Below are 23,495 nucleotides of genomic sequence, written 5' to 3'. Positions count from 1 at the left end.
TTCGTAGGTCCTCCTTTTGCCCTCGGTACAGCAGCTATCCGACATGGCATTGATTCAACAAGATGTCGGAAGCTTTTGGGAGGTATGGCCAACCAAGCTGTGTGTAATGCAGTCAGCAATGCAGGTATGGAGGTGATTTGGTATCCAGACGCCTGATATGCCTTTCCATAGTGTCCCACAAGTGCTTTATGGGATTGATATCGGGGTGGGGGGGGGCAGTTCGGAGGCCAATCAATATGCTGGAAGTCAGAACTGTGCTCATCAAACCATTCCTGCACATCAAGTGCCCGATGGCTCGGCGCATTGCCATCTTGGAAGATACCATCGCCATTCGGGAAAAAGTGTAACATAGCGGGGTGTATACATTCATCAAGCAGTTGACAATAGCGGAGACCACTGATACGTTTTCCATATGCACCAGGGGTCCAGGTTCCTGCCAGGGAAACACGCTCCACACCATACAACCGCCTCCACCGACCTGCACTTTTGATACCATGCACGATAGATGAAGAGACTCATGTTGTTGACGCCAAATCCGTACACGACCATCCACGGTGTGGAGTAAATAACGTGACTCATCTTCCAGTCTTCGAACGTCCAGCTTGCATGCTCTTTGCACCAGGCGAGTCTTTTACGCCGATGACCCTTGGTTAGGAGAGGGTGCCGTAGGGGTCGTCTGCTGGTATAGCCCATACGTGCAAGCGTGCGACGCATGGTCATGCCAGATATTGTTCCGGGTTAGTCCATGTTGTATTGGGTAGTCAACTCTTCAACAGTGCTGCGCCTGTTCGAGTGGTCGGACCCGGCACTCACCTCTAACATCAACCTTTCGCTGACCTTTGCAGTTTTGCTGTCGGATCGTTGTTTGACCTTTTTGACGCCGTCCTGTTACACTTTAGCTACGGCGGCTCTCGAACACCCCACCACTTCAGCCGTTTGGAAAATCGAGGCACCAGCTCGTTGGGCACTCACAATCTGTCCTTTATCAAAGTCAGAGAAATCCTTCCTTTTACCCATCACGCTCCGAATTTTACTACCTACTGAACCACTGACACCTTATCTACGCTACGTAGGTCGACTAACTCCGCACTCTCGTACCTCACGTGGTCAACAGGTCGCATTCAGTTTTCATAGGGGTGGTCATAATTCAGCGATCACTCAGTGTATATTAAAGTGACCTTTCGGGTATCTTACTGATACCCATCATCAGACCATGTTGGGGAAACAGAAAATAGAAAAGGTTACAAATTTTGAATATTTTAAGAATATTACAGTTGCAATTACTAAAGGGATGCATATTTTCACATGCTAGCATTCACCAACAGTCTTTATTTTAATAGTAATGTAAATGTGGGTGTTTGCTCAGCTTTTAAAAGCAAAGGTTAACAGCATTTGCTGTGATCTTTCGTTAATATCATTAAAGAGGGGGTAGAGAACAAGAGGTGCTCCCACTATCGATCCTTGAGGGGCCCACTCTGAAGAATACTCATGTATAACTATTCTTTGTCTCCTGTTCTTCAGCTAGCCCTCGATCCACCTAAGAATATGCTAGCAATACAATAAACTCTCACGAGGGTCTGTGTCAAAAACTTTGCAAAAATATAAATAAATAATGTCAAAGTTGTTTCTGGCATCCAACCCACCCCAGTAATAAACCAGAATAGTCAAGCATGACTTCCTCTTCGTGAATTTATACTCCACCGGGAGTACCCACGTATTATATATCAACTCTTAAATTCAAAGGAGAAATAAGTAAATGCATTACGAAAGCGTTGACAGTATAATACGATTTTTAATTTATTAAATGTCAGCGCTGCGAGACGTGTTTCTTTTCACCGCTGTAGACAAAGCATTATAAAAAGTGAAGTGAATATTAATTACACTGGGAAATAGGTGCAGCACAAAATTACTTTTATATATTATTAGTAAATCAATTATTAATTAAAATGGCAATTACTAAATATAATTAGTTATTTACTTTTCATTTCTATTAATCACAGAAAAAGAAAACAATTAAATTATCATTTTAATTCGGTAAAGCACGTGATCATATCTATATTGCAGGCGGTGCTTATTAAGTGTCAGACTATTGCAGAGAGATTTAATGATTGTGAATCTGAAATGCTCTTCCGAGGAACTACATTTCTAATTAAATAGATACTTCTTTAAAAAGAAAGCCACTGGATAATGAACGCACGACGTAAAATCATACAATTACCAACTGTTAAACACCCCACAGATAGACTTCATTGTAAGTTCTTGAGCCTAATAGCTTAGCACACTTAAACACAAATTCGTGTTATCTATTTTCGTGCCTTGTGTTAGTGAACTTCATGTTTGCTGACGTAAATGAGCAACTAAAGGAAGATAGATAGGCCTTAAAAACTAATTTTATCTGCAACTCAACAAGGCTGGGCGCCATTTTCGCTTACAGCGAATACTTAACTTTTACAAGAACTTTGTTTTGGTATCCTAATTAAGCGTTTCTGGTAACAAAAAAGAGATTTTATGAAAATAATAAATAAATAAAATAAACATTTCAAACTTAAAGCAGTTTTCACCTTGTATCGGATAATAATAATAATAAAATAAAGAAAAGAAAAGGAAAGCGAGAAATGTTAGTCACACGCCAGAAGAGGTCATCTACTAGTACTCAAAAAACAGAGTAAATAAAACGTTAGTGGTCATTTTTAATTACCACATCTGTCCGTCCGTCCGTCCACGTGTAACAACCCGATTCCACGTGAAGAAGCTTTCATGAAATTTCGTATTTGAATCTTTATAAAGAAACTATTTCTAAATTTAATCAGATCGATAGAAATTCTCTGTAATATCCAGGGTCGGCTCGCAACTCTGATGTATGGGGGGAGGGGGGTGCTGCTGCTTCTTAAAGTTAAAATAAATTGCCTCGGTTTTAAGACACGTAGACATTGATAATAAGCGAGTTAAAAATACTACAAAACTTTAACTGGACGCTTACCATTAACAGACTTGGGTGATCTCGAAATTTTATTTTAAAATAAAATCCATTCTTCGGCTTTTATTTGTTGAAAACAGATTAATAACTTTTTCATTCAAGTTTGGTGCACTGTTCAAATCGGCACTGCACGCTCCACATTTCCTTTCACTCGTTTTAATCACCTCTAAAATTGCGTATTGGCAAACTGCCAACTAAGCATTGACTCAACCACTGGGGTCTAAATGTGGAAATGCATAGCGCGCAGAATAAAATAATTTAAAATCGTGGAATACAAGCGAGGATAAAATTAATTTAAATCACAAACATAAATGAGAACCTTTAAAGCAAGGCGCATCTTTGTCAGCTAACTAGTGCATGACACAATACTGTACTACATAAACAGCAGGTCTGTCATGATAGAGCGTAAAGCAGAACTCTCAAAAAAAAAAAAAAAAAAAAAAACCGGAAGTAGTCAAGATCAAATGGTAATACCCGACATGCGTTAACAACAATATTCTGAGTGCACCAGGGCTTCTCATATTGGATGACAGCGGACTCCAACAGGATCGGCGCACATACTTTTATTATGATTAAAATTGTCCACAATAAAAACGTGGAGTGCCTCGAGCCACGAAAATAGTGCAACCGATCAATAACTTCAATGCTACTGCAGGAGTCAAGCTGATCATATTGTTCGGTCCAGTAATGTGCAGCCACGGCGGAAAGACCAAAAGTGACAGTACCAATGGCTTCCTCACGTTCATGGATACTATCTTCCAACCTCCTGGCATATTCGCCAATGTAGTCCGGGAAGTTTAGTTTACAATATCTTGCACTCTGGACAACTTAATGTACAATACCTTACATGTGAACAACATAATGTAACGATGTTTAATTGCAATTCGAGCACTTTAATGTAACACTCATAATCATGACTCCTTTAGCAATATTCATTGGAAATTGGTATAGTTAGTCATTCTTTCCTAATGTTCTTCGGAAAAAGATGAAAGTGTGGATGGGAGAGGGAAATAAATAACAAATAAACTTTGTGAAAGCAAAGAAAGGGATGAACATGTGTTTTTGTAAAGGGCAGCTCCTAGAACGTCGGTTCAAATCCGCCTCGTATCTCTGTGAAGAACAGTATCACTACAAATGGGCCAGATATGTGTGTGACGTCGGTTTGTGTGTGTGTTCTGTTGTTATGTTCTGGCCACTTGGCTACCCAGAAGTATCAGTCACTTGGACAGATGATTATGGGTACTCGTCCACACCACAGGAAGGTGGGCCAGTCCCAATTGTGCTCGTAGTGTCTCAATTTGAGATGTGACCCACCTGATGTTGCCAAAAGGTGGGCCAGATTCCTCCGGGGCCCACTCCAGAGGAGAAAATAAATAAAAAAACAAAGTTCCCGTGGTGTATTTATAATAAAAAAAAGGTTTTCGTGGTGTATTAAAAAATAATAAAAAGAGAAAAAAAGAAAAAAAAACAGACAAAAACAAAAGAGAAAAAGAAAAAAACGGGAAAACAAAAAAAGAAGAAAAGAAAAGAAAAATAAGAAAGGGAAAAAATAAACAAAAAGAAGAGGGAAAAAAAGTTCTCTCGTGGTGCATTTATATATAAAAAAAAGAAATAAACAATGAAAGAGAGGGTTAGTTGGCGTTAGTTTGTTGATGGTTTGCAATCAGACTTCTGCCGGGCAAAGAGGTCTGTAGCAAAGGCTTGGAAGGCAGCGAGGTTAGTTGAGGTGCTGATAAGTTGATGGACCTGGTCTGGGGATAAATCAGGAATCTTGTTCTTGAGGTGGTCTCGGTATTCTTGATACTGGTCACATTCAAATATTAAGTGGTGCCAATTTTCGCTCTGTCCACAAAAGCACAAGTTAGTATTTATAAGTCCAAGTTGGTGAAGTCTTTCATTAAGTGATCCATGCCCAGTTATAAGAAACGAGGATTCAAGACTGAGGGAAAACCAGACACTAGTCTTTTTGGACATAACAAAGGTCACATCTGGGAGAAAATTTCTGCTCACCACCCCCACGGCCAAGGTGTCCCATCTGGTCTACCACATATTAATAAGCTCATTTAAGCATCGAGCTTTCTCTCTTTTATCATCTGTACTTAAGGAGAGTTCCGTGTCAAGCATAAAGGCAGGAATGCCTTTCCTGTGTCGGTAGCGAAGATTGGGATAAGGGCGGAAAGGGAATTAAGATAACACACAATTACAGGTCCCCACCTCGTGGAGAGACAGCAAACATATCATCAGTATGGCACCGCCAGAGCCGGATCAGAACCGGAAACTTAAAAAAAAAACATTAACTTCGAGCTCGTCCACAGCAACGCATCTACTCCAATATGAAGTCCGCTATCCTCCAATATGAAGAGCATTGGAGCATTAGCAATTAGTGATACTGTTAGTTTTTAGTAATATTGTTGCCAAGCACGTCGTTCATCGTCTCCAGATCCTGATCAGTTGCTTTTTTTTTCTTTTTTTTTTTTAATCATCATTTACTATGTATCACATGATAAACCTAGTATTAAGCCTGACGAACCTTGAGTAGTCAGGAGCGCGAGTTCAGTAGCACATGCTCTTTGGGTGGACCGTTGTTCAAGCCCGCGTGAGTGCTAAATACGATTAACGACTTTATTCGTGATTTATTGCAAACTCTTTTATTATGGTTACCCGAGAGGACACTCTTTTGCCCATGCGCATTATGTCCATAATTTTCGTCTGTTCTCTGACTGGTTTGCCTATATTGGTGAACGAAAACACTCGCAATTCTGGGAAAAAAAAAAACCTTGCCCTTTCTCGCCTGAGACCAACTAACTCAACCACGGTGTGAAAATGGCCGTATTTTTTTTTTAAAAGTTCAGTATTGTTTCAGGTACTTTTATTATCGTTGTATCACCATATTTTTCTGATTTGTTTTTTTTTTTTTTTTTTTAGTTTTTACGTAATTCTTAAATATCAATAAAATTCACGCTTAGTGAAAGCAAAAAACAATTGCTTCTTATCAATAGACATAAATTTCGCCACTTTACTCGTGAGCGATAGAAGAATGAGAGGAATAGCGTTAAGCACAAACTCCAAATGGAATATCAAAAAAAAGCAATCAAAACTGATTGCTTTTTGGATATTCCATTTCCTAATTGTATATTCCATAACTAAAACAAGCTGTAGCGTATCTTCCGTGGACAAATTCGATCGAGAAGTTATAAGGCAAACTGTCTAAGACTTTCGCATAAATGATAAAAGAGTTCCAACAACACCTAAATTAATTACAGTTCTGAAAGAGAAAATAAATTTTACTTTTAAAATTTATTTTTCATGAAATCGGATTTTCTTTAAAAAAAAATCAAGCAAAAGAAAACGCGTTTGATGAAAAAAAAATGAAATTATACTTAAAAGGACAAGGCATTTGCCACAAATAATGCAACTCAGAAGAGCAAGTACGCCTATTGTTTATATTGAGGAAATTTTAATCGATAGCAATTTGATATTTAGTAACTGCTGGAAAAGTCAAAAAGTTTGCGGCGTCTATCAATCAGGAAATGCTTCAGAGAGTTATTTTAAGATGGCCGCAAACAACTTCGATGCAAACATCATTGAAATGTATGGGCAGATTTAAAAAAAATATGTCAGAAGAGGCTTAAATGCATCGGAAACAGTTAAAGAGACGAATGAAGCGTGTGGTAATGAGTGCCTTGGTAGGACGGCCATATTGCTGTGTGACCGAACTTTCCGGTGTGAAGGCTTTCCATCAAATCAATGCCAGGCCCCATAAGGCTGCCCGTATTGTGCAGGCGATGGTCACTGCCAGAGGTGCCGAGTTCTTCGACATCCTCCTTATTCAGCGGACTTAGACCCGTGTGATTTCTTCCTGTTTCTACGTCTGAAGAAAGCATCGAAAGGCAAGCGTTTCACATTCGATACAAGATGTCGCAGAGCCACTTTGCATTCTTTCAGAAAACGGCTTGCAAGAAGCATTTAATGCATGCGTACGACTGTGGCGAACGTGTGTAAAGTTCAATGGGTAGTATTTCGAGAAGGAGAAATTCACAGAAGATTCGGATGATGACAATTAAGATAAGATCTTGCACCAGTCCGCGAATTAAATGATCACGCCTCGTATAAGTACACTTTTGAACAGCGTTTAAAATACTCGCACGTTTAACCACCGTTTCTAAGCAAATCGAACCTGTCGCCTTGGGCATGTGCACATGAATTCAGGATCACATTTCACGAGGCCGGACAGTAAGAGTAAGCAACAACACACTTCTTTACTTGGAAAGGGTTACTTAATCGAAGCGGATGAGTAGGAAACTCGTTGTAAAGGGGTTCAGAATATGAGCTTTGATTTATAATTTTGCCACTTTATGCACACTTTTTCTTTTTTATGGCTACGTACAAATCTGATGCAATACACTAATTTGTACGATGTTAAAACGAATTAAATAATATTGGAGGGGCGACTAAACCCCAAATCGCTGATCAGTAGGTATCGGAGAATATATATGGATGCGCCTAAAACCCTACAATAAACACACAAGCCTGAAGGATAGGATATTCAGTTAACTGGACTAGAATTCGGTTAACGGATCCTAGCTACCTGATGTGGAAGAATTTGCTGTGTCATTGTAACTGGTTCGTTTCCATAATTTTAGCAGAGACATGACAAGCTGGAGATAGGCCAGAATTGGCATGGTAGACGCGCCCTACAGTTCTTGCGCAGGTGGGGCCATCGTATAGGATTCCATTAGTGTGGGGAAAAAATGTTGAGCCAGGCATTTCTTGAAAACAGAAAAGCAGCTCGATGAGAAAGGTGAGGTGCTTTGGACTTGATCGTGAAATGTGAAATGCCAGCAGTCACAGCCATACCAGAGGGCGAAAAGAAATTAGTGGCGTTTATTAGTTACTGCTTTGTGATAATTATTGCACAAAGAAGATCTGCCGAATGATCGAGCTGGGGAGTTTCTTAAGAATCGGGCTATACGAGCCAGATATTCCTGAAGTTTTAAGTCATTAAATTGGTTCAGTATAGTGATTCGTGTAGAATGGCTCCTGTGTATTATCTAGATATTGCTTGACTGAAGAATGAAGTGAGCTCTCGCCTGGGAGAATGCAATTCTACCAGGCGAGAGCCTGGCGAAAGCTCCACCCACCGGTTGTTCTCATAGGCTACTATCATCGCAATTTTGTGTTAGAGTGAGTTTCATTTTTCAAACGACTACAGAGCCTGCTTGATTTTGCTACAGAGCCTGCCTGTGCAGAGCCTGCTTGATTTTGAAGCTTGTACTCAGCTCAGGTGTCCATGTCCACTAAGGTCTTGAGCGTGAGGTGCTCAACTTGATAAACTTTTTAACAAAGAACATGAACTAGTAAGCAAAAGCGAGCGCTTAGTAGCAAGTATGTTTGTGCAGCCTGTTTTATAGCCGTATCACCGGCTTACATTCTTCGTGTAGTCAGTTTATATGCAGATACATATTCTCTTGGTTACATACTTACTCTTGGTTTTTTAATGTAAATAGTCTCGAGAACAATAAGGATGTTTACGATACAATATTGTTCCGCGCTGTAGTAGCAACTCAGTTGTATTATCCGAAATAAATGGCGATACTTTTAACTTTGCAGTTTGAAGGATGCACAAAAGCATTTTCTCGACTCGAAAACTTGAAGATTCACTTACGATCCCATACAGGAGAGCGGCCTTATGTCTGCCAACATATCGGATGTACGAAGACATTCAGTAATTCTTCAGACCGTGCCAAACACCAGAGGACTCATCAGGACACAGTAAGTTTGAAATATATGGTTAATTGCTAATTTTATTCGCTATTATATTCAGTGCGCGAATAATTAGTGACACGATTATATTATTGGCATAAACAAAATGAAAATATATTCCCAAATTACGATAAAATTAATACGCAACTTAAAAAAAAATACTTCTTCGGTTCATAATCTGATTAATGCGACTAACTACAGTATACAGCAATCAACCACACTACGGGTGGATCGCATTCCCGATGAACTTATCAAGGTCCCACCGTTGCAATATCATTAGACGAGACAGGAGCAGCACAGGCAGTAGGATCTTGGTTCTACACAACAAAACTAGTAAACTAATTATATCGGGATATTTTTCTACTCTTGTGGGTTTATTTCTTTTAATAAAAAATGCCCGCAATTCCTTATTGCTCATAATCGTTCTTTATCTTTCACCACCCGCACAATCTTCTATTATCCACAATCCAATCGGGATTGTCTGTTACATGATTTGTTTGAAAATATCTCGTCCTCTACCTTCACGATTGTATAAGAAGCCATCTGAACCCTCCACACATATTCCTCTCCAATGGGCCAAAGGAGAGAAACACAAGTAATCATTTAAATATAATGTCTAAATATAACCTAACATATTACGAAACAAATCCGACACGCGGGAATAATACCCTCGACGTCTTCTTTTCAAGTGAAACTACTTCCGGGGAAATAGTTTCCCCGGAAGTAGTTAATAATTTACTTCCTTCCGATCGCAAAGCTATTACGCTTTGTCTAAATTGTTACTTTTTTGAAATTACTTTATTGTTAATAAAGTAATTTCAAAAAAGTAACAATTTAGACAAACTTTATAATATTACGCTATTATAATACTTCAGTAGTTAATGACACCATAAAATTCCATTTGCTTATATTTATATAAAATTAAATTTGTATAATTCCTTTATTTACAGAAACCCTACGCCTGCCAGGTATCCGGATGTACGAAAAGGTATACAGATCCAAGCTCATTGCGGAAGCATCTTAAAAATCACACAGGAAAAAGTGATCCTGCGAGGAAAAAGGTAATAAACTGATCTTTGAAAAGGTAATTTAATTTGTAAATTAAATTTGTTTTAAAACTATTTTCACCCCACTTAGCTATAAAATTTAACCTTTATTAGGCACCTTAGCATATATGCGTAAAGCGCCTGTTGCATTTACTATGTCCGTCCGTTTGTACACATGCAATAACACGATTCCTAGTGATTGGAGTCTCATAAAATTTTATATTTTCCTCTTTCAGAAAGATTTGTCGAGCTGTCTCAAATTTCATTAAAATTGGACGAATAGGAAACAAAATTTATAACTTTTTAGATTCTTTGAAATACGTTTTAGGAATCCAATTTTCCTGCATGCTTGCTTAAGCTTAAGAATTCATCCCTAAGTTTATATCCACCTTTTCAGAATCGCCCTGTATACAGAAGTGATGTTGATAAACAGAAAAGATAAAAATATAATAATCAAAGAACTATTATTTTCCTACATTTGCACTTACTAGTAATTTTGTTATCTAGCTACGACCAGTAGGAGACATCGATCCAGAAATTTTAAGCGAATGTCTGACTATCCAGGCTATCAGGCCAGTAACATATAACGATAGTTCCTCTCCACCAGAAAGAACAGATAGTGGACTAGGAAGGTCACCTAGAGGTTCTCATCCTGGTTCATCCTCTGACTATTATCCAGGTAATATTTTCTGTCGTGCGCATTAGCTGCATTTACATGAGATATAGTAGTTAAATTTCACAAGAAAAAGAGCAGGATTCCATTCCAACACAAGACATTAAATGAGTAAATCTTATTTAATTTTATGTACAGGTATGCCTTACAATGACATTCTGGTCTGTTGTTTAATGGTATTTCATTATAATGCCTCTACAATGCGAGTTCAGACATGCAGGCTTAAAAGAACAGTGATAATACTCGCATATTATGGATTCCAAATTAATAGTAAATTAATTAATTCCATTATAGAATTCAATTCATATTAAAGGTAGAAAATAGTACTTTGTAATTTATTCTTGATCAGTAATCTTAATCGTTCAATACAGCAATATATTATATACCTCAAGATCTATAAGAGTAATTCGAGGGAAATTAAGGTGCTATTGCTTTCCTTGCTCTTACTTCCTTTTTGCCATAATTCAGCATAAGCTTTTCTTTTTTACAGGTATATAACTCAAATACTTCACATCCCACATGAAATTTATTGTTGGCTCCCACTTCCTGTATTATGTATTTGTTTCGCTGCTAGCTGTTATTCTGCCAGTTTGCTGTTAAATTTGAATATAGACTGCTAATAATTCTGATAATTTAGACCTGGCCAAACTAGCAGAAATAGATAGCTTGCTAATTATCGATGGGATATATTGAATGGTGCTAGCCCTCGTCAATGTACCATTCAACGTATCCTATTATCAATAATTGCCTGATCATCATTATTTTACTTTTTATTTTATTGTTAATTATTTGTTTATTTATATGATATAACGCATTAAACCAACTCAGACTATCTTAGCTTTTGTCTGTTCTTTTGGCCTAATGGCTCACATTGTATACTTTTATTCTAAAAATGCTCTTTTGGCCTGAAGCTCATTTGAATACTTCTATTGTACTTAATACACTCTTACTGTAGTAATTATATATTTGAATAATGACATTAAAAACTCTAAAGCGTTTAGGGCATAAGCCTCAGGCTATGAGAGAGCCTAGACTATGTATAAATATAGTGCAAACGCATCAGAATTACATAACTATATCTGAATAAATCAGAATATTAGTAAAACTGCATCGTTTTAAGTTATCTCATATTGTGAATACCTTCACAACGAGTTGCCATGATATTGCACTACTTCGAATAAGTAACGCTTCACCTAAGGAGAAGACTAATGTTACTTATTCGAAGTAGTGCAATATCATGGCAACTCGTTGTGTCACAACATGGAATATAACTTAAAACGATGCCGTTTTACTAATATTCTGATTTATTCAGATATAGCTATGTATTTCTGATGCACTTGCACTATATTTATACATAGTCTGACATTAAAAAATTAAAATGAAATAAATAAAAAATAATAAAATAAAATAAATGTACACATCCACCACAATGATGCCCATTACATAACCGATAATAAATATAAAAATAAAATATATGCCAGTAGTATGGCAAAACTGCAGAGCGAAAATTAACATAAAAATTAAATCAACAGGGAGGGGGAAAGCCTCCAAATAATTTAGAAATTCAATTAAATCCAAATAATAGTAAATCCATATTAAAATTTAAAATATAAAGCCAATTATATAGCAATTTAGAGATTTTTAATTTGGCGGTTCTCTGTTTTATTCGACTTTTTCAGCTTTCGTTTTCGAATTTTACCACGCTGGAATTTGGTATTGGTGTCCTGCCTATGGCCATTTGCTTGCTTCAATTCTTTTTGTACTCAGTTATCTGTATATCAAGTTCTGGTTTTAATGTATCTGACTTTTAATTTTAATTTAGCGTACCTTAACTTTTATTATAAACACTGCATTGGAACTACCTTGTCCATAATGTGTGTCATACTGCTTTCCCTTTTCGGTCCCATTTTCTTAAATTTCTCTTACACTGTTATAGGCAAGTATAGATCGCAGTCCTTTGATGCGTGGTCAGGTGTAGTCCCTTGATGATATACCTGCTTATGTATCGGAATTAATATTAAAGAGTTCTTATGAAAATAGATAACTGGAATTTCTAAAAGGTTCTGTATACACTGAAAAAAAAATGTTCTGTAATATTTTAAATTTAAGAGAAATTCATTTTATAAATTTTAACAAAGATATATTTTATACAGGTAATTATACACTCAGTGTCAGAAAAATGTCCCACACTAGAGATCTAGATTTTTTTTACCTCTTCTATAAAAATAGGTGAGAGTAAAAGTAAGAAATTATCATCGAACATCAGTACAAAGCTACGAGGTAGAATGACTAACATATAGGTTAGTGCAAAAGCATCATTTTAACGTAGCTATCTATCAAAGTAATTAAATTATTTAATTAAATTGGCACCATTTTGGTTATCTGATATTGTGAATGCCTTCACAACGAGTTGCCATGGTATTGTACTACCTCGAATAAGTAACACTTCACCAGTGGAGAAGACTACTGTTACTTATTCTCAGCGGATATCACCATCCAGACGGTACCGTTTCAAAGCCTGTTGGCTTCTCCTCGGTAGGTGGGCAGGTGACCAGTTGTGAAGTTATACTTCATAACTGGGTTGTCAATATTGCAACACCGGGGTATCAGCCCACCTACCGAGGAGGAGCCAACAAGCTTTGAAACGGTGCCGTCTGGGGGAGGGGCCTGATGGCCAAGGAATTTCCGAGAATAGGTAACAACAATCTCTACTGGGGAAGTGCTGCCTATTCGAGGAATTTATGAGTGTTTGAGTGGTGTTGAGTTGGTATAACTGACCCTTTCTTCCTTCGACGGCATTTCTTCCTCTTCCTCTCCTACTATCACCTTCCTACATCCTTTTTTGCTTTCCTAAGTCTAATAGGGATAGTATGAGGATAACCGAGATCTTTATCCGCTGAGAATAAGTAACAATAGTCTTCTCTATTAGTGAAGCGTTACTTATTCGAGGTAGTGCAATACCGTGGCAACTCGTTGTGAATAATCAAAACGATGCCAAATTAATTAAATAATTTAACTACTTTGGTAGATGGCTACGTTAAAATGATGCTTTTGCACTAACCTATATGTTATATAATTATTAATATTGAATTTTGAATCTGAAAGTTTTTCTTTATTATTATGAAACTTCAGAAACTAATGCTATCGATTTTATTTATATAATAAATTTCAGTCTGACCGAGATAAAAATCGATTCGGGTGGGATCGGGTATGGATAATGAATTTGAAAAACAAATTCGAACTCGGATCGGGCTGAGTCGGGTTTAGCGGGAAAAGATTATTCTTGCATAATATTACTACACGCTACTTATTCTACCGAATCAACGTTAGTGACTGAGTTAGCGTCATTTAGAAAGTGACGTCATTTCCGTCTCTTAGTATGAACCATGTAACGTTTTATTCTTACGCCCGCTACTTACTCTACTGAATCGACGTTGCTGACTGAGTTAGCATGGCTAGAACCATTTAGGAAGTGACGTCATTTGCCTCATTTTCGTAAGAAAATTTCCTTACCAACTGGTTTTGCTTCAGTCCTAAAATGTAGTAGGTGGCCGCCAAATATCCAAAGATGTTTTCACACCAAAAAGCTCTTAATATCTAAAATACTCTACATAACTCTGCATAGAAGTTTTAGTGTTCCTCTAATACCTCGTTGGACTGAAGTGGTTGAGATATTTGTCTAAGCTGCCGCTCCATGTCTCAGACATGATCAAGAGCAGATAAATTAAGTAACCGAGCAGATGAGAGAAGCTGCGTGGCAGTGACTGATTCAAGAGAGAGAGAGAGAGGGGAGGCTAATGGGAACACTTGAGGACTGAATGAAGGTACTGGAAAGGAATGGACTGAGGATTATTACCACAAAAAGAATACCTGAAATGCAATTTGGGAGACAGAACAGGGAGGAAGATGATACAGCAATAAGGAATGGGAGTGGAAGGTAAAGCAGGGAAATTCAGTTAAATATTTGAGTTCAATAATACAACAGAATGGGGACATTTATGAGGATATAATGGTCAAAGTGGAGGCAGGCAAGCTGGATGTTGTGCGACCGACGAGTTCCAAGTAGGCTGAAGGGTAAGTTTCATACCAGTAGTGAGGCCAGTTATGTTATATGCTTCAGAGTGCTAGATATTTAAAAAAGAAACAAGAACAAAGGTTGCGCGTGGTATAAATATCAATATTAACACGAAGAATTACCAGAATGGATAAAATAAGAAATGAGTATGTTGGAGGAAGCCTAGGGATTTTACTAATTGGGGACATAACAAAAGAGGAGAGACTAAAATGGTTCGGACATATAAAGAGAAGAGGTCAGGATGAACCAGGATCGTGGATTTCCAAGGAGGATAAGCGAAGGTGAGGACCACCTAAGGGCACATGGATAAAAGTCGTAGAAAGAGGAATGGAGAAGTGCGGAGTCAGAGGGGTACTTGGTCCAAGATAGAAAGTTCAAAAAGCTGACCCCAAATAGATGGGTACAAGTTATGGAAGAAAAAGCAGGTCAGAAAAGCATGCTGACATTGCAGAGACAACAGTAACCATACAGGCATAACACTGTTGTAGCAGAATAAGAGGTTATGTAGTTGTTTGCGAAATGACAAAAGGGCAAGTATAAAGTACAACTTCAACTTAATGTCCACTTGTGAGATTACTTTGAAGAAAAACCAGTCATGAACGGCTGTATAGGAGAGTCTGAGCGGTAGCACAATGGTATCGTCCCCGTCCTCACCACACCGAGTGGAAAAGGCCCGGGTTCGAATCCCGTGGATGACGCAAAAAACTTTAATAGCCTTTTTTCACTCCGTGGTAGATAGCAAGGTTTTTTTCCCCAGAATCTGGGGGTTTTCGTCCAGGAAAAACAGACAAATCGACCACAGGACACACGCAATTAACAGACATACAGCACGGCAGACGAATTTAATTACTCGGGTGGCCTAAAAATAATAGTTCGGCTGTCATAGGAGATTGTACCTCATATCATCATTTTTGGTATTTGATTCGTAGACATTATTGAATACAGACATCATTCATTTTTTTTGCCAGGGCGTCGTCACAGTGATCATCGTTTTCCAAAACAGAATCTTTTCTCCTCACTAGAGAGAATATTCATCGCAATTGAAGTAGCTGTACACAACGGAATATTGTAAGAAACAGTCAAAGTGATGCTGTTCACAATGTGATGCAATCCTCCCCGAGCTAGTCCCCTACCAATGGCGCTTCTTAATAAAGATATCCCAAAGAAAAATTGACACCATCTTTAATCCTCACAGAATTAAATTTGTCACCCGCAACGCACAGGCGAATTATCCAGTCCTCACGAAGTAATGTTTGTCCGGGTGATTCAGAGCATGGACAAAGGCTGTGGATATGTTCTGCTACCTACTCTTACCAAACCTGCCAACTGTCTTAGGACCTTATCCAATATGAATAGCAATTGCCGGTTGGACCATTACGGACTCCGACTATGCGGCTCCACCCCAACTAATTTCACCGAGTATACTCTGCTTGAACAGTTGACCGAACACTTCAAGCCTTTCCAACAAACTGACTCTGAAATACTCGGTCTTTTTCTTTTTCAACTGACCACCTCAATGGCTGTGGTTCTGCTTCTATTTTGCTCTCAATTAGTAACCTATTTGATTATTTAATAAATCCTTTTAAGGTTGGGAAATTTTTCTGACACAGTGTATTAATATTGACAGAGTTGAGACCGTGTGCAGATTATTTCTGTTCCATTTATCATTCTAAATGTAGGGGTGAGTTTTTCTAGTGTACCGCCAAGCCGCAATGGAGCAAGTAATCAACCATCCCCCACCAGTCATCAAGAGAATCAGGCACTCTCAGAGAGAAACGAAAGGTAGGTTTTGCAAGTATTAAAACATGAGAAAAAAATTTGTGTAGTGAGAGTAGTAGTGTCTGAGGAGTTTTACATTAATACATTAATCTATTAGTAGTATTAATAGAGAAGCGTAGAAGAGAATTTCAGTATTAGGATTTGGAATCTTTCATTAAATTCACTGTAAACACGCGCCGATTTTAGGTTCGTTGAGTCCTCAATAATATAAATTATGGTTCTTATTCTGAAATTGAACTAGACGATCATCAACGTTAAGTTGTATTGTGTTTTAACAAACGCACAGTTTGTATTAAAAGGTTGGGTTAATCTTTAGAATATGGTGATGTATCCCATGGATCTTCGCGATAACAAGTGATGGGCAAGTCTAGCTCCACCCACCGGTTGTTCTCATAGGCTACTAATCACCGCAATTTTATGTTAGCGTGAGTTTCATTTTTCAAACGACTACAGCCAGTAGTAATACGGTGTACAGGCCGACAAACCTGACTTTTGTTTTTAGTATATTAACAATTTCCATATTTTTCCTCCTTTGGCATTGGATTATTGAAGCACTGGATTATTCAAGGGAAAAAAGTGTGGTTTTTTCGATAGACTTTCATTTTCGTCTAGCGAAAAAACGTTCGGTTAGGTCATGCCGCTAATTCGGAACGGATTCAAGAGATTAACAGTGTTCGTAATATAATACAGCACCGTATGCTGAAGATTAAGGACACCATGAAAATTAATTGTTATAATAATCAGTTTTCTACCACATGTTAATAATATACTTTATTAAGCTTATAGCCCAAACCACTATACATCCAAGGTGACGTTTCAGGCAACTTATCCCTGCCTGTCATCAGACCAAACATTGGTTGTTGGGGGAAGAAAATATCAAGAGTTACAATTTTGGGAACATTTGTAATAAATTATTAATTGTGAATTATAAAGGTTTTCAATTACATTGGGGTTACACATTGTTGTACTTTAGATTAAGGTAAATACATACGGATACACAAATTCTTACCTGCTGTCAGACTGCTGCTTGCCGATGCCACCAAACTTGTTGTGCATACTGGCAAAAGGTGGCCAACAGTTACATTATAGGATTAAATCTATTTACCAAAAGCAGGGCGCCAAGTTTTACTGTCTTAGATCCAGTGGTTCTTGTTTGAGGTGCGCTACATTCATGCTCGGATCACTTCCAGGCTTGTACGGGGGTGTCTGAGGGGGTTGGTGTGGGCTGCTCTTCTGGATTTTTGCAGTATTTTTCTAAATCTTCATTTATTTTCTTGTTGAATAGGTGGAAATATTGAGGGTTAAATTCAATTACATGTTAATTGATGAGGTTCCGAACATTTTTATGAAAAATGCTTTAAATTTTCTTCTGTTTTAATGGTCGTCTGTAGAGAGGATTTTGGTATTGTCGAAGTCCCATGTGTCACCACACTGCAATGCATGTAGGGATGTGTCGGATTTTAGGATTCTTCCGTATTTCAAATCTTTTTTATGTTCTTTAATTCTGTAATTGAGTCTTCTATACGATTCTCCTTTGTATGTACCCCACATCTATAGTCTATTTTAGAAATAGGACCTCTAGGGTTGTTGGGATTATTGGGCTGCTGTTTTAGGATCCGCTTCACCGAGGCAGACCTCTTGAAGAAAGTGATTCCATATTTTCTTGCTTCTTTTTCTATTTTTGTACTGATTGTTGGTATGTAAGGTATGCATATGGTGGTTCTTCTGTCCCTGCTGTGTTTTGGGGTTCTGTGTAATCGGAAAATACAAAGAAAACACTAACCTGATGTGTAATTGATAACCTATAAAATACATTCTAACACAAAGTAGCGGTATATCACTCACAGGACTGAATCTTCCACTCACTATGAACCGGTGGCCGAGCTAGACCTGCACATCATTTGTCGGAAAGATTCACGGGATGCACATCACCATATTCTAAAGTTTAACTGAGTATGGCTAGGGTTACCAACCGTACTCTTTTTTGGCTTTAAAAATAGTGTATCCTTACTTTTTTCAATTTGATACTAAAAGTACTATTTTTGTTAGATATAAAAAGTTCATTCTCTTAGTAGATAAATGTCAATTATTTTTATTTCAGGCCGGATGATTAAAAACCTTAACAAAATTAATGGCAACTGAATGTAGTGAAAGGGTGCTGTTTTCGATTATACAATGGTTTAGCGAGGTTACACATTGTGTTTTTTCGTACGTGAAATTCTTTCGTGTTGCCTTTAAAATCTCAGCGCTCAGCAGACTTGGAATGACAAAAAAAAAAAAAAAACGAGTACTTGAAAGGAAAGGGTGTTGATATAAATGATTCGCTGTTGTTTGACCAAATTTGAATAACTTTTTGGTAGAAATACATGGAAATCAAGAATTTTCAAACAGACTGCGTGCTGACAAATGGGCGGTCTATTATAAAAACAGAAATCCTAGCACATCGCTGAAATTTTTTAAAATTTAAAATTTTTGAAACCGTCTCACAACGAAAATTTGGAGAGAGTTTTCAGTTTAATGTAAAGCAAGTGGATGGATAACAGAAACAGACTTTTGCCAAATACCGTCAAAAGTTTGTCGATGGTAAAATTTAATTTTAAAACCGTTTGACTACAATTTTATGTTCTTTGCTCTGGAGATCTGGTAAGCCTAGATAGAGCTGTTTTCCCATTCATCCCTGTGTGTCTCTTCGTGTTGGAAGGTTATCAATTAACATGGCAACGTGCTGTTATCCAAATATTTCGAAAACTCAACTACAAGAAAGGCCTCTATACTATATATTAAAAGTTATGAATGTTTAAAGGAAGAAGCTCAGGAAATGGATCAAGTCTTAAAAGGTTTTGGCAAGTAATTTGATGTACATGTAGTTTTTTAAACTGAAATTAGTTCAGTAGTCGTGTGGATTCCTTCTTACTCACAAATGCACACTCTTTGTGTAGAGATAAAATGTTACAATCAGCTGTTTAAGCAGAAAAAAAACAGCAAAATAATCTAACTGTATAACCCTTAAAAGTAAGTCTAACTTGTTGTAATATATGTAATATACTTAAGCTAGTTACACATTTTCTGCTGTTTTAAAATAATATGTATTGTGTAAAACTGCAAATATTTATGCTACATATAAATTCTCATGTTCTCTCTCTCTGGAAATGCACATAATGTTCGTATAAAGGGTACACAAATTGCGAATTCCACACTCTTTCTAGAAATGGCCAGCAATGGCATCTATCATGGTCTCACGAACAACCCAGTTAGTATGCCATGTTAATCAATCCTAAGGGAATGTTGCACAGCATTTTACAGACACAATACAATACTTCAATGTGTCGAAAGCTTCAAGGTGGAAACAATTCTAGCAGAGAGAGACAGCTGTAACTGCAGAAAGAAAGGTAAAATCCATCCAGAGATAACAGCATCGAAAGACAACCAACATCTCGCTTTAACAACTACACCAACTAAAATATCTGCACGTCAACTTGCATTACAGTTTACATTAGCTCAAATCGTACACAAGACATACAGCGTCGCGGAGGCTTAAAGAAAAGGGACTCTGTGCTAGAAAACCGATTTTAGTTTATTTAAGTCAGTCCCACAAGAAAGCCCATTCATCAAGGCGTACACAGCACTCTAATCGGGAAACTTGAAACAACAGAATCAAGTTCTGTTTTCTAAATGAGTAAATATTCAGTCCAAATTGTGATTCTCGACGGTGTTTCATCTGAAGAGAAAGTAGTAGATATCAGCCTTTCAATATATAGAAGAAAAAAAAGAACAGCTTTGTTATTAGGGGAATAACGGTGTGGGGAGCTCACTAAATAAGTATTTGGACACCAGTAGACAAAAAATATAATGCCGTCCCTACATAAAAAGTTTATTTCAATTTTTACACGTTAATCATTTCGTTTCATTCATCCATGTCACTTTTTGAAAATAGTAATTTTTGTTATTATTGTATAATTTTATTTATTTTCGATTTTGCTGCCCATGAGGAAGCCCCGAGTTGCCTCCAGCTTGGCGACGATACTGCTTACAGTCCTACGTGGCTGCAGCAGCAGAGAAAAGAGTAAAAAGTTGTTCAAACTGTAACCCAAACCCAATCGCATAATTATATTTGTTGTTATTTCTTTTATACAGAGATGAACCAAGACAGACGCAAATGAATAGCGTAAGAAGAGTATCAATTCTACCTCCAATCCAGACACCGCAACCACGTTCCCAACAGCAGTCAGCAGGAAGTACGCACAATTGTAGCCCCCGTCTTAGGCCGCTGTCGCTGTCAAGTTCGTTCCACTCAGGAGGTAACGAGAACAAAATGTGATTAATGATTCTTGTTGAGTTTTTATGTAATTTTAAATTTTAGTAGGAACTCTACACTACTGTATTGAAAAAATTAAATATTCGTCCGACATTTTTACTTATGTCCCTCTGTATAAGGCAATGGTCAGGCCACGCCTTGAGGCTTCATTTTAGGAAGGATGTAGATTTGCTTGAGCGTGTACAGAGAAGAGCAACAAGATTGGTGGGGGGAATGAAGGGATCCTCTTATCAAGAGAGGCTTAAGTTCTGCAAATTGCAGTGGCTGGAGACTAGGCACCTGCGCGGTGATCTGATTGAGGTCTATAAGGCCTTGAATGGGTTGAGCACGCTGAATTCTGATGGGATCCTTCCACTTGTTCAGATTACGAACCTAAGGGGACATAAATTCAAATTCCAGTTCCAGTAGATGGGACGCCTGAGGTCTCAGTTTATGGGACAAAATGAAAATAAAAAAATAATAAATAATAATAATAAAAACACTCTGGGGGTCCACTCCAGAGTTAAAAATAAATAAATAAATTAATTAATTAAAAAAATAAATAAAAATAAAAAGTTTAAAAATAATAATAAATAAATAAAAAACTCGCCAACAGTAATTACAAAGACCACGTTAATCACAGTTAATTATCCAAAGTTGGCGAAATGGAGTACCACCATTAAGTTCGAGTACATCACAACCAGACCGATCCCCATCAGGAGAGGAATCTTTCAAGGAGATGCCTTGAGTCCACTGTGGTTCTGTCTAGCACTCAACCGGGTATCTACCATGCTCAACGGCAGCAGCAGGTATGGATATAACCTCAAAGAAAGAAGGAAAAATCTGTATACCCTCACCCACCTGATGTACATTGATGACATCAAGCTCTTCGTGGCAACCAAGAAGCAACTACTTCGGATCACCGAAGAATTCGGCAAGGACATCAGGAGAGACAACAACAAAATGTAATAATCGATGTAACTATAAAAAGAGAAGTAGGACTTAGCCTACCGAAATAAAAATGACACGTTTGATTCGACTACACCTTTCATTCAAATGCTGTTACTACCACACTTGTGATTTTTATTCCATTTTTAAATTTGTTTTAGCTAAGACAAATTTGTATCTATTTTTTACGATTTATTTTTGTACCCGCAATATTCAATGAAATAAAAGTTAAGTTTGAATTTGACATTTATAGACTTGTACGTAACTAAGAATGATTTTCGCCAATGCTGATAATATTCCTAAGTAACATTTCTAAGAATGCTAAAAGTACGCCATTTCTACAATCAGAAATAAAAATCTGAAAGCGCAAAGCCGCAAAAAATAAAATAAATAAATAATATGAACGATTTTATCAAAATCTTACGCATTATTCATTAGAGATAGTAATAATTAAGTCATTTATGCTTCATTTACTGTAAAATAATTTTCTCCATATCTGTGTTTCGCTTTTTTTCCCCATTAGTGAGTCCAGAAGGTGCGAACTTACCCTCGCCATCCTCGCTGCAGATTAGAGCATCGCTTAGCATGTCCAATATCACTTCATCGAGACCCCCAATAAGTAATCCGACTATAACGCAAAGGATACGTGACAAGTCTTCCTCGAAGGACCAAAGCAGCTATGTTTGCTTACCCCATATAGGAGACTGCTACGTGTCCCCGGAGTTAAACTACGATTTATTTCCCAACACAGAAGGGTAAGTGAAAAAAAACAGCCTGACAGAGGAAAATCTATAATTAGGAAAACTAAAATATATTAAAAATGATGTAATTCCCTTTTTCTTGTATTGTGTTCACCAATTAAGGCGGTTTTATTTCGTTTCAGAATATCCTGAGACCTGATCTGTGATACTGAAGCGCAAGATGTCCGTGGAGGAGGAAATAACAAACTATGACAGTGAGGAGCTGCATGGAAGAAGGTCGTGCAGATGGCCGAAGGCAACAGTTTGAAATTCCGGAAGTGTTCGCCTTAAACCTAGTGCAATACAAAGACCAAAAACGTTTTCATTGAGAAGCGATGGCTGAAAATTAGGCATCTTCTCAAACTCTGCGCTGTAGTCCTTACGTATTGTACAGTGGAGAGTCTAAGCGGCTTCGCAAATATGGAAAAACTATAAAAATACCGGGCATGTTGCATTTTAAGAGAAATGTATAAAAAGTTAGAGGCCTTCTATATGTGTGCATACGCGCGCCCACACACATATATATAAGATGGTGACGTGAGCATAATTGACTTTTTTTTTTTTTCTATTTCGAGAAATGGAAGCTAGAGATTTTATAGTTCTCCCTCCACGTTGTAAGAATTTTTGACGAATGAACAAAATAATAAAAAAGGAGCTTAAGATAAAGTTGGGCTATCAGATGTATGTATACATATATATATATGAATATACTGTTACTGTAAACAATATTTCATTTTAATAAAACACTGTTATAGTTTTCCTTCTAACTATTTGTCTTTGTGTTTTTATTTTACTTAATAGGTAATAACTTTAGGTAATAACTGCGTATAATTTTTCAACTAGTTTACTGGAAATCGTGGCATATGTCCATAAAATGCTATTCTAAGAGATATGAGAACCTCTGAACAGCGTGATCTTCAATACGAAATATAATTCATGAGGTCCAGCCTTCTATTACTTTCAGAATTTTAGATCATCATTTATTTCTACTATTAGTAAAAATGAACGAGAAGTATATTTACACTTACATACCTCAATCAGTAGCCCCTCTCTGAAATATATAGCTGCTAAGCTTTGTAATCCGCATATTTTTAGCCTTTCTTCATATGGACATCGATTAAACACTACCTCCCCAAACTGATTGTCCTTTTAACTCTTTCCAAAATCTCTTGTTGTCGATTTTCTGTTTGCTGGACGAAA

General features: G+C 37.4%; 1 protein-coding gene across 2 annotated transcripts in view; it reads left to right on the top strand.

The window, feature by feature from the left end:
• LOC150087219 (uncharacterized) overlaps positions 1-22,929 on the top strand; it is an 89,066-nt gene extending 66,137 nt beyond the window's left edge. Inside the window, exons 4-10 of one of the 2 annotated variants that reach the window (XM_090371083.1) lie at positions 8,588-8,749; positions 9,691-9,801; positions 10,294-10,465; positions 16,214-16,316; positions 20,448-20,611; positions 22,079-22,310; positions 22,439-22,929. In XM_090371083.1, the coding sequence (XP_090227209.1) occupies positions 8,588-8,749; positions 9,691-9,801; positions 10,294-10,465; positions 16,214-16,316; positions 20,448-20,611; positions 22,079-22,310; positions 22,439-22,448 (954 nt within the window). In that variant the 3' untranslated portion in view covers positions 22,449-22,929. Of the gene's footprint in view, positions 1-8,587; positions 8,750-9,690; positions 9,802-10,293; positions 10,466-16,213; positions 16,317-20,447; positions 20,628-22,078; positions 22,311-22,438 lie in introns of those variants that run through there. The other variant, XM_090371084.1, reaches the window with a different exon arrangement.
• The last annotated feature ends 566 nt before the right edge of the window (positions 22,930-23,495 follow it).

The sequence above is a fragment of the Mastigoproctus giganteus genome, chromosome 4 (genome assembly GCF_048544385.1).
Source record: "Mastigoproctus giganteus isolate SK-2022 chromosome 4, ASM4854438v1, whole genome shotgun sequence".
Taxonomy (NCBI): Eukaryota; Metazoa; Arthropoda; class Arachnida; order Uropygi; family Thelyphonidae; genus Mastigoproctus; species Mastigoproctus giganteus.
This window is presented reverse-complemented; position numbering and strand designations above follow the sequence as displayed.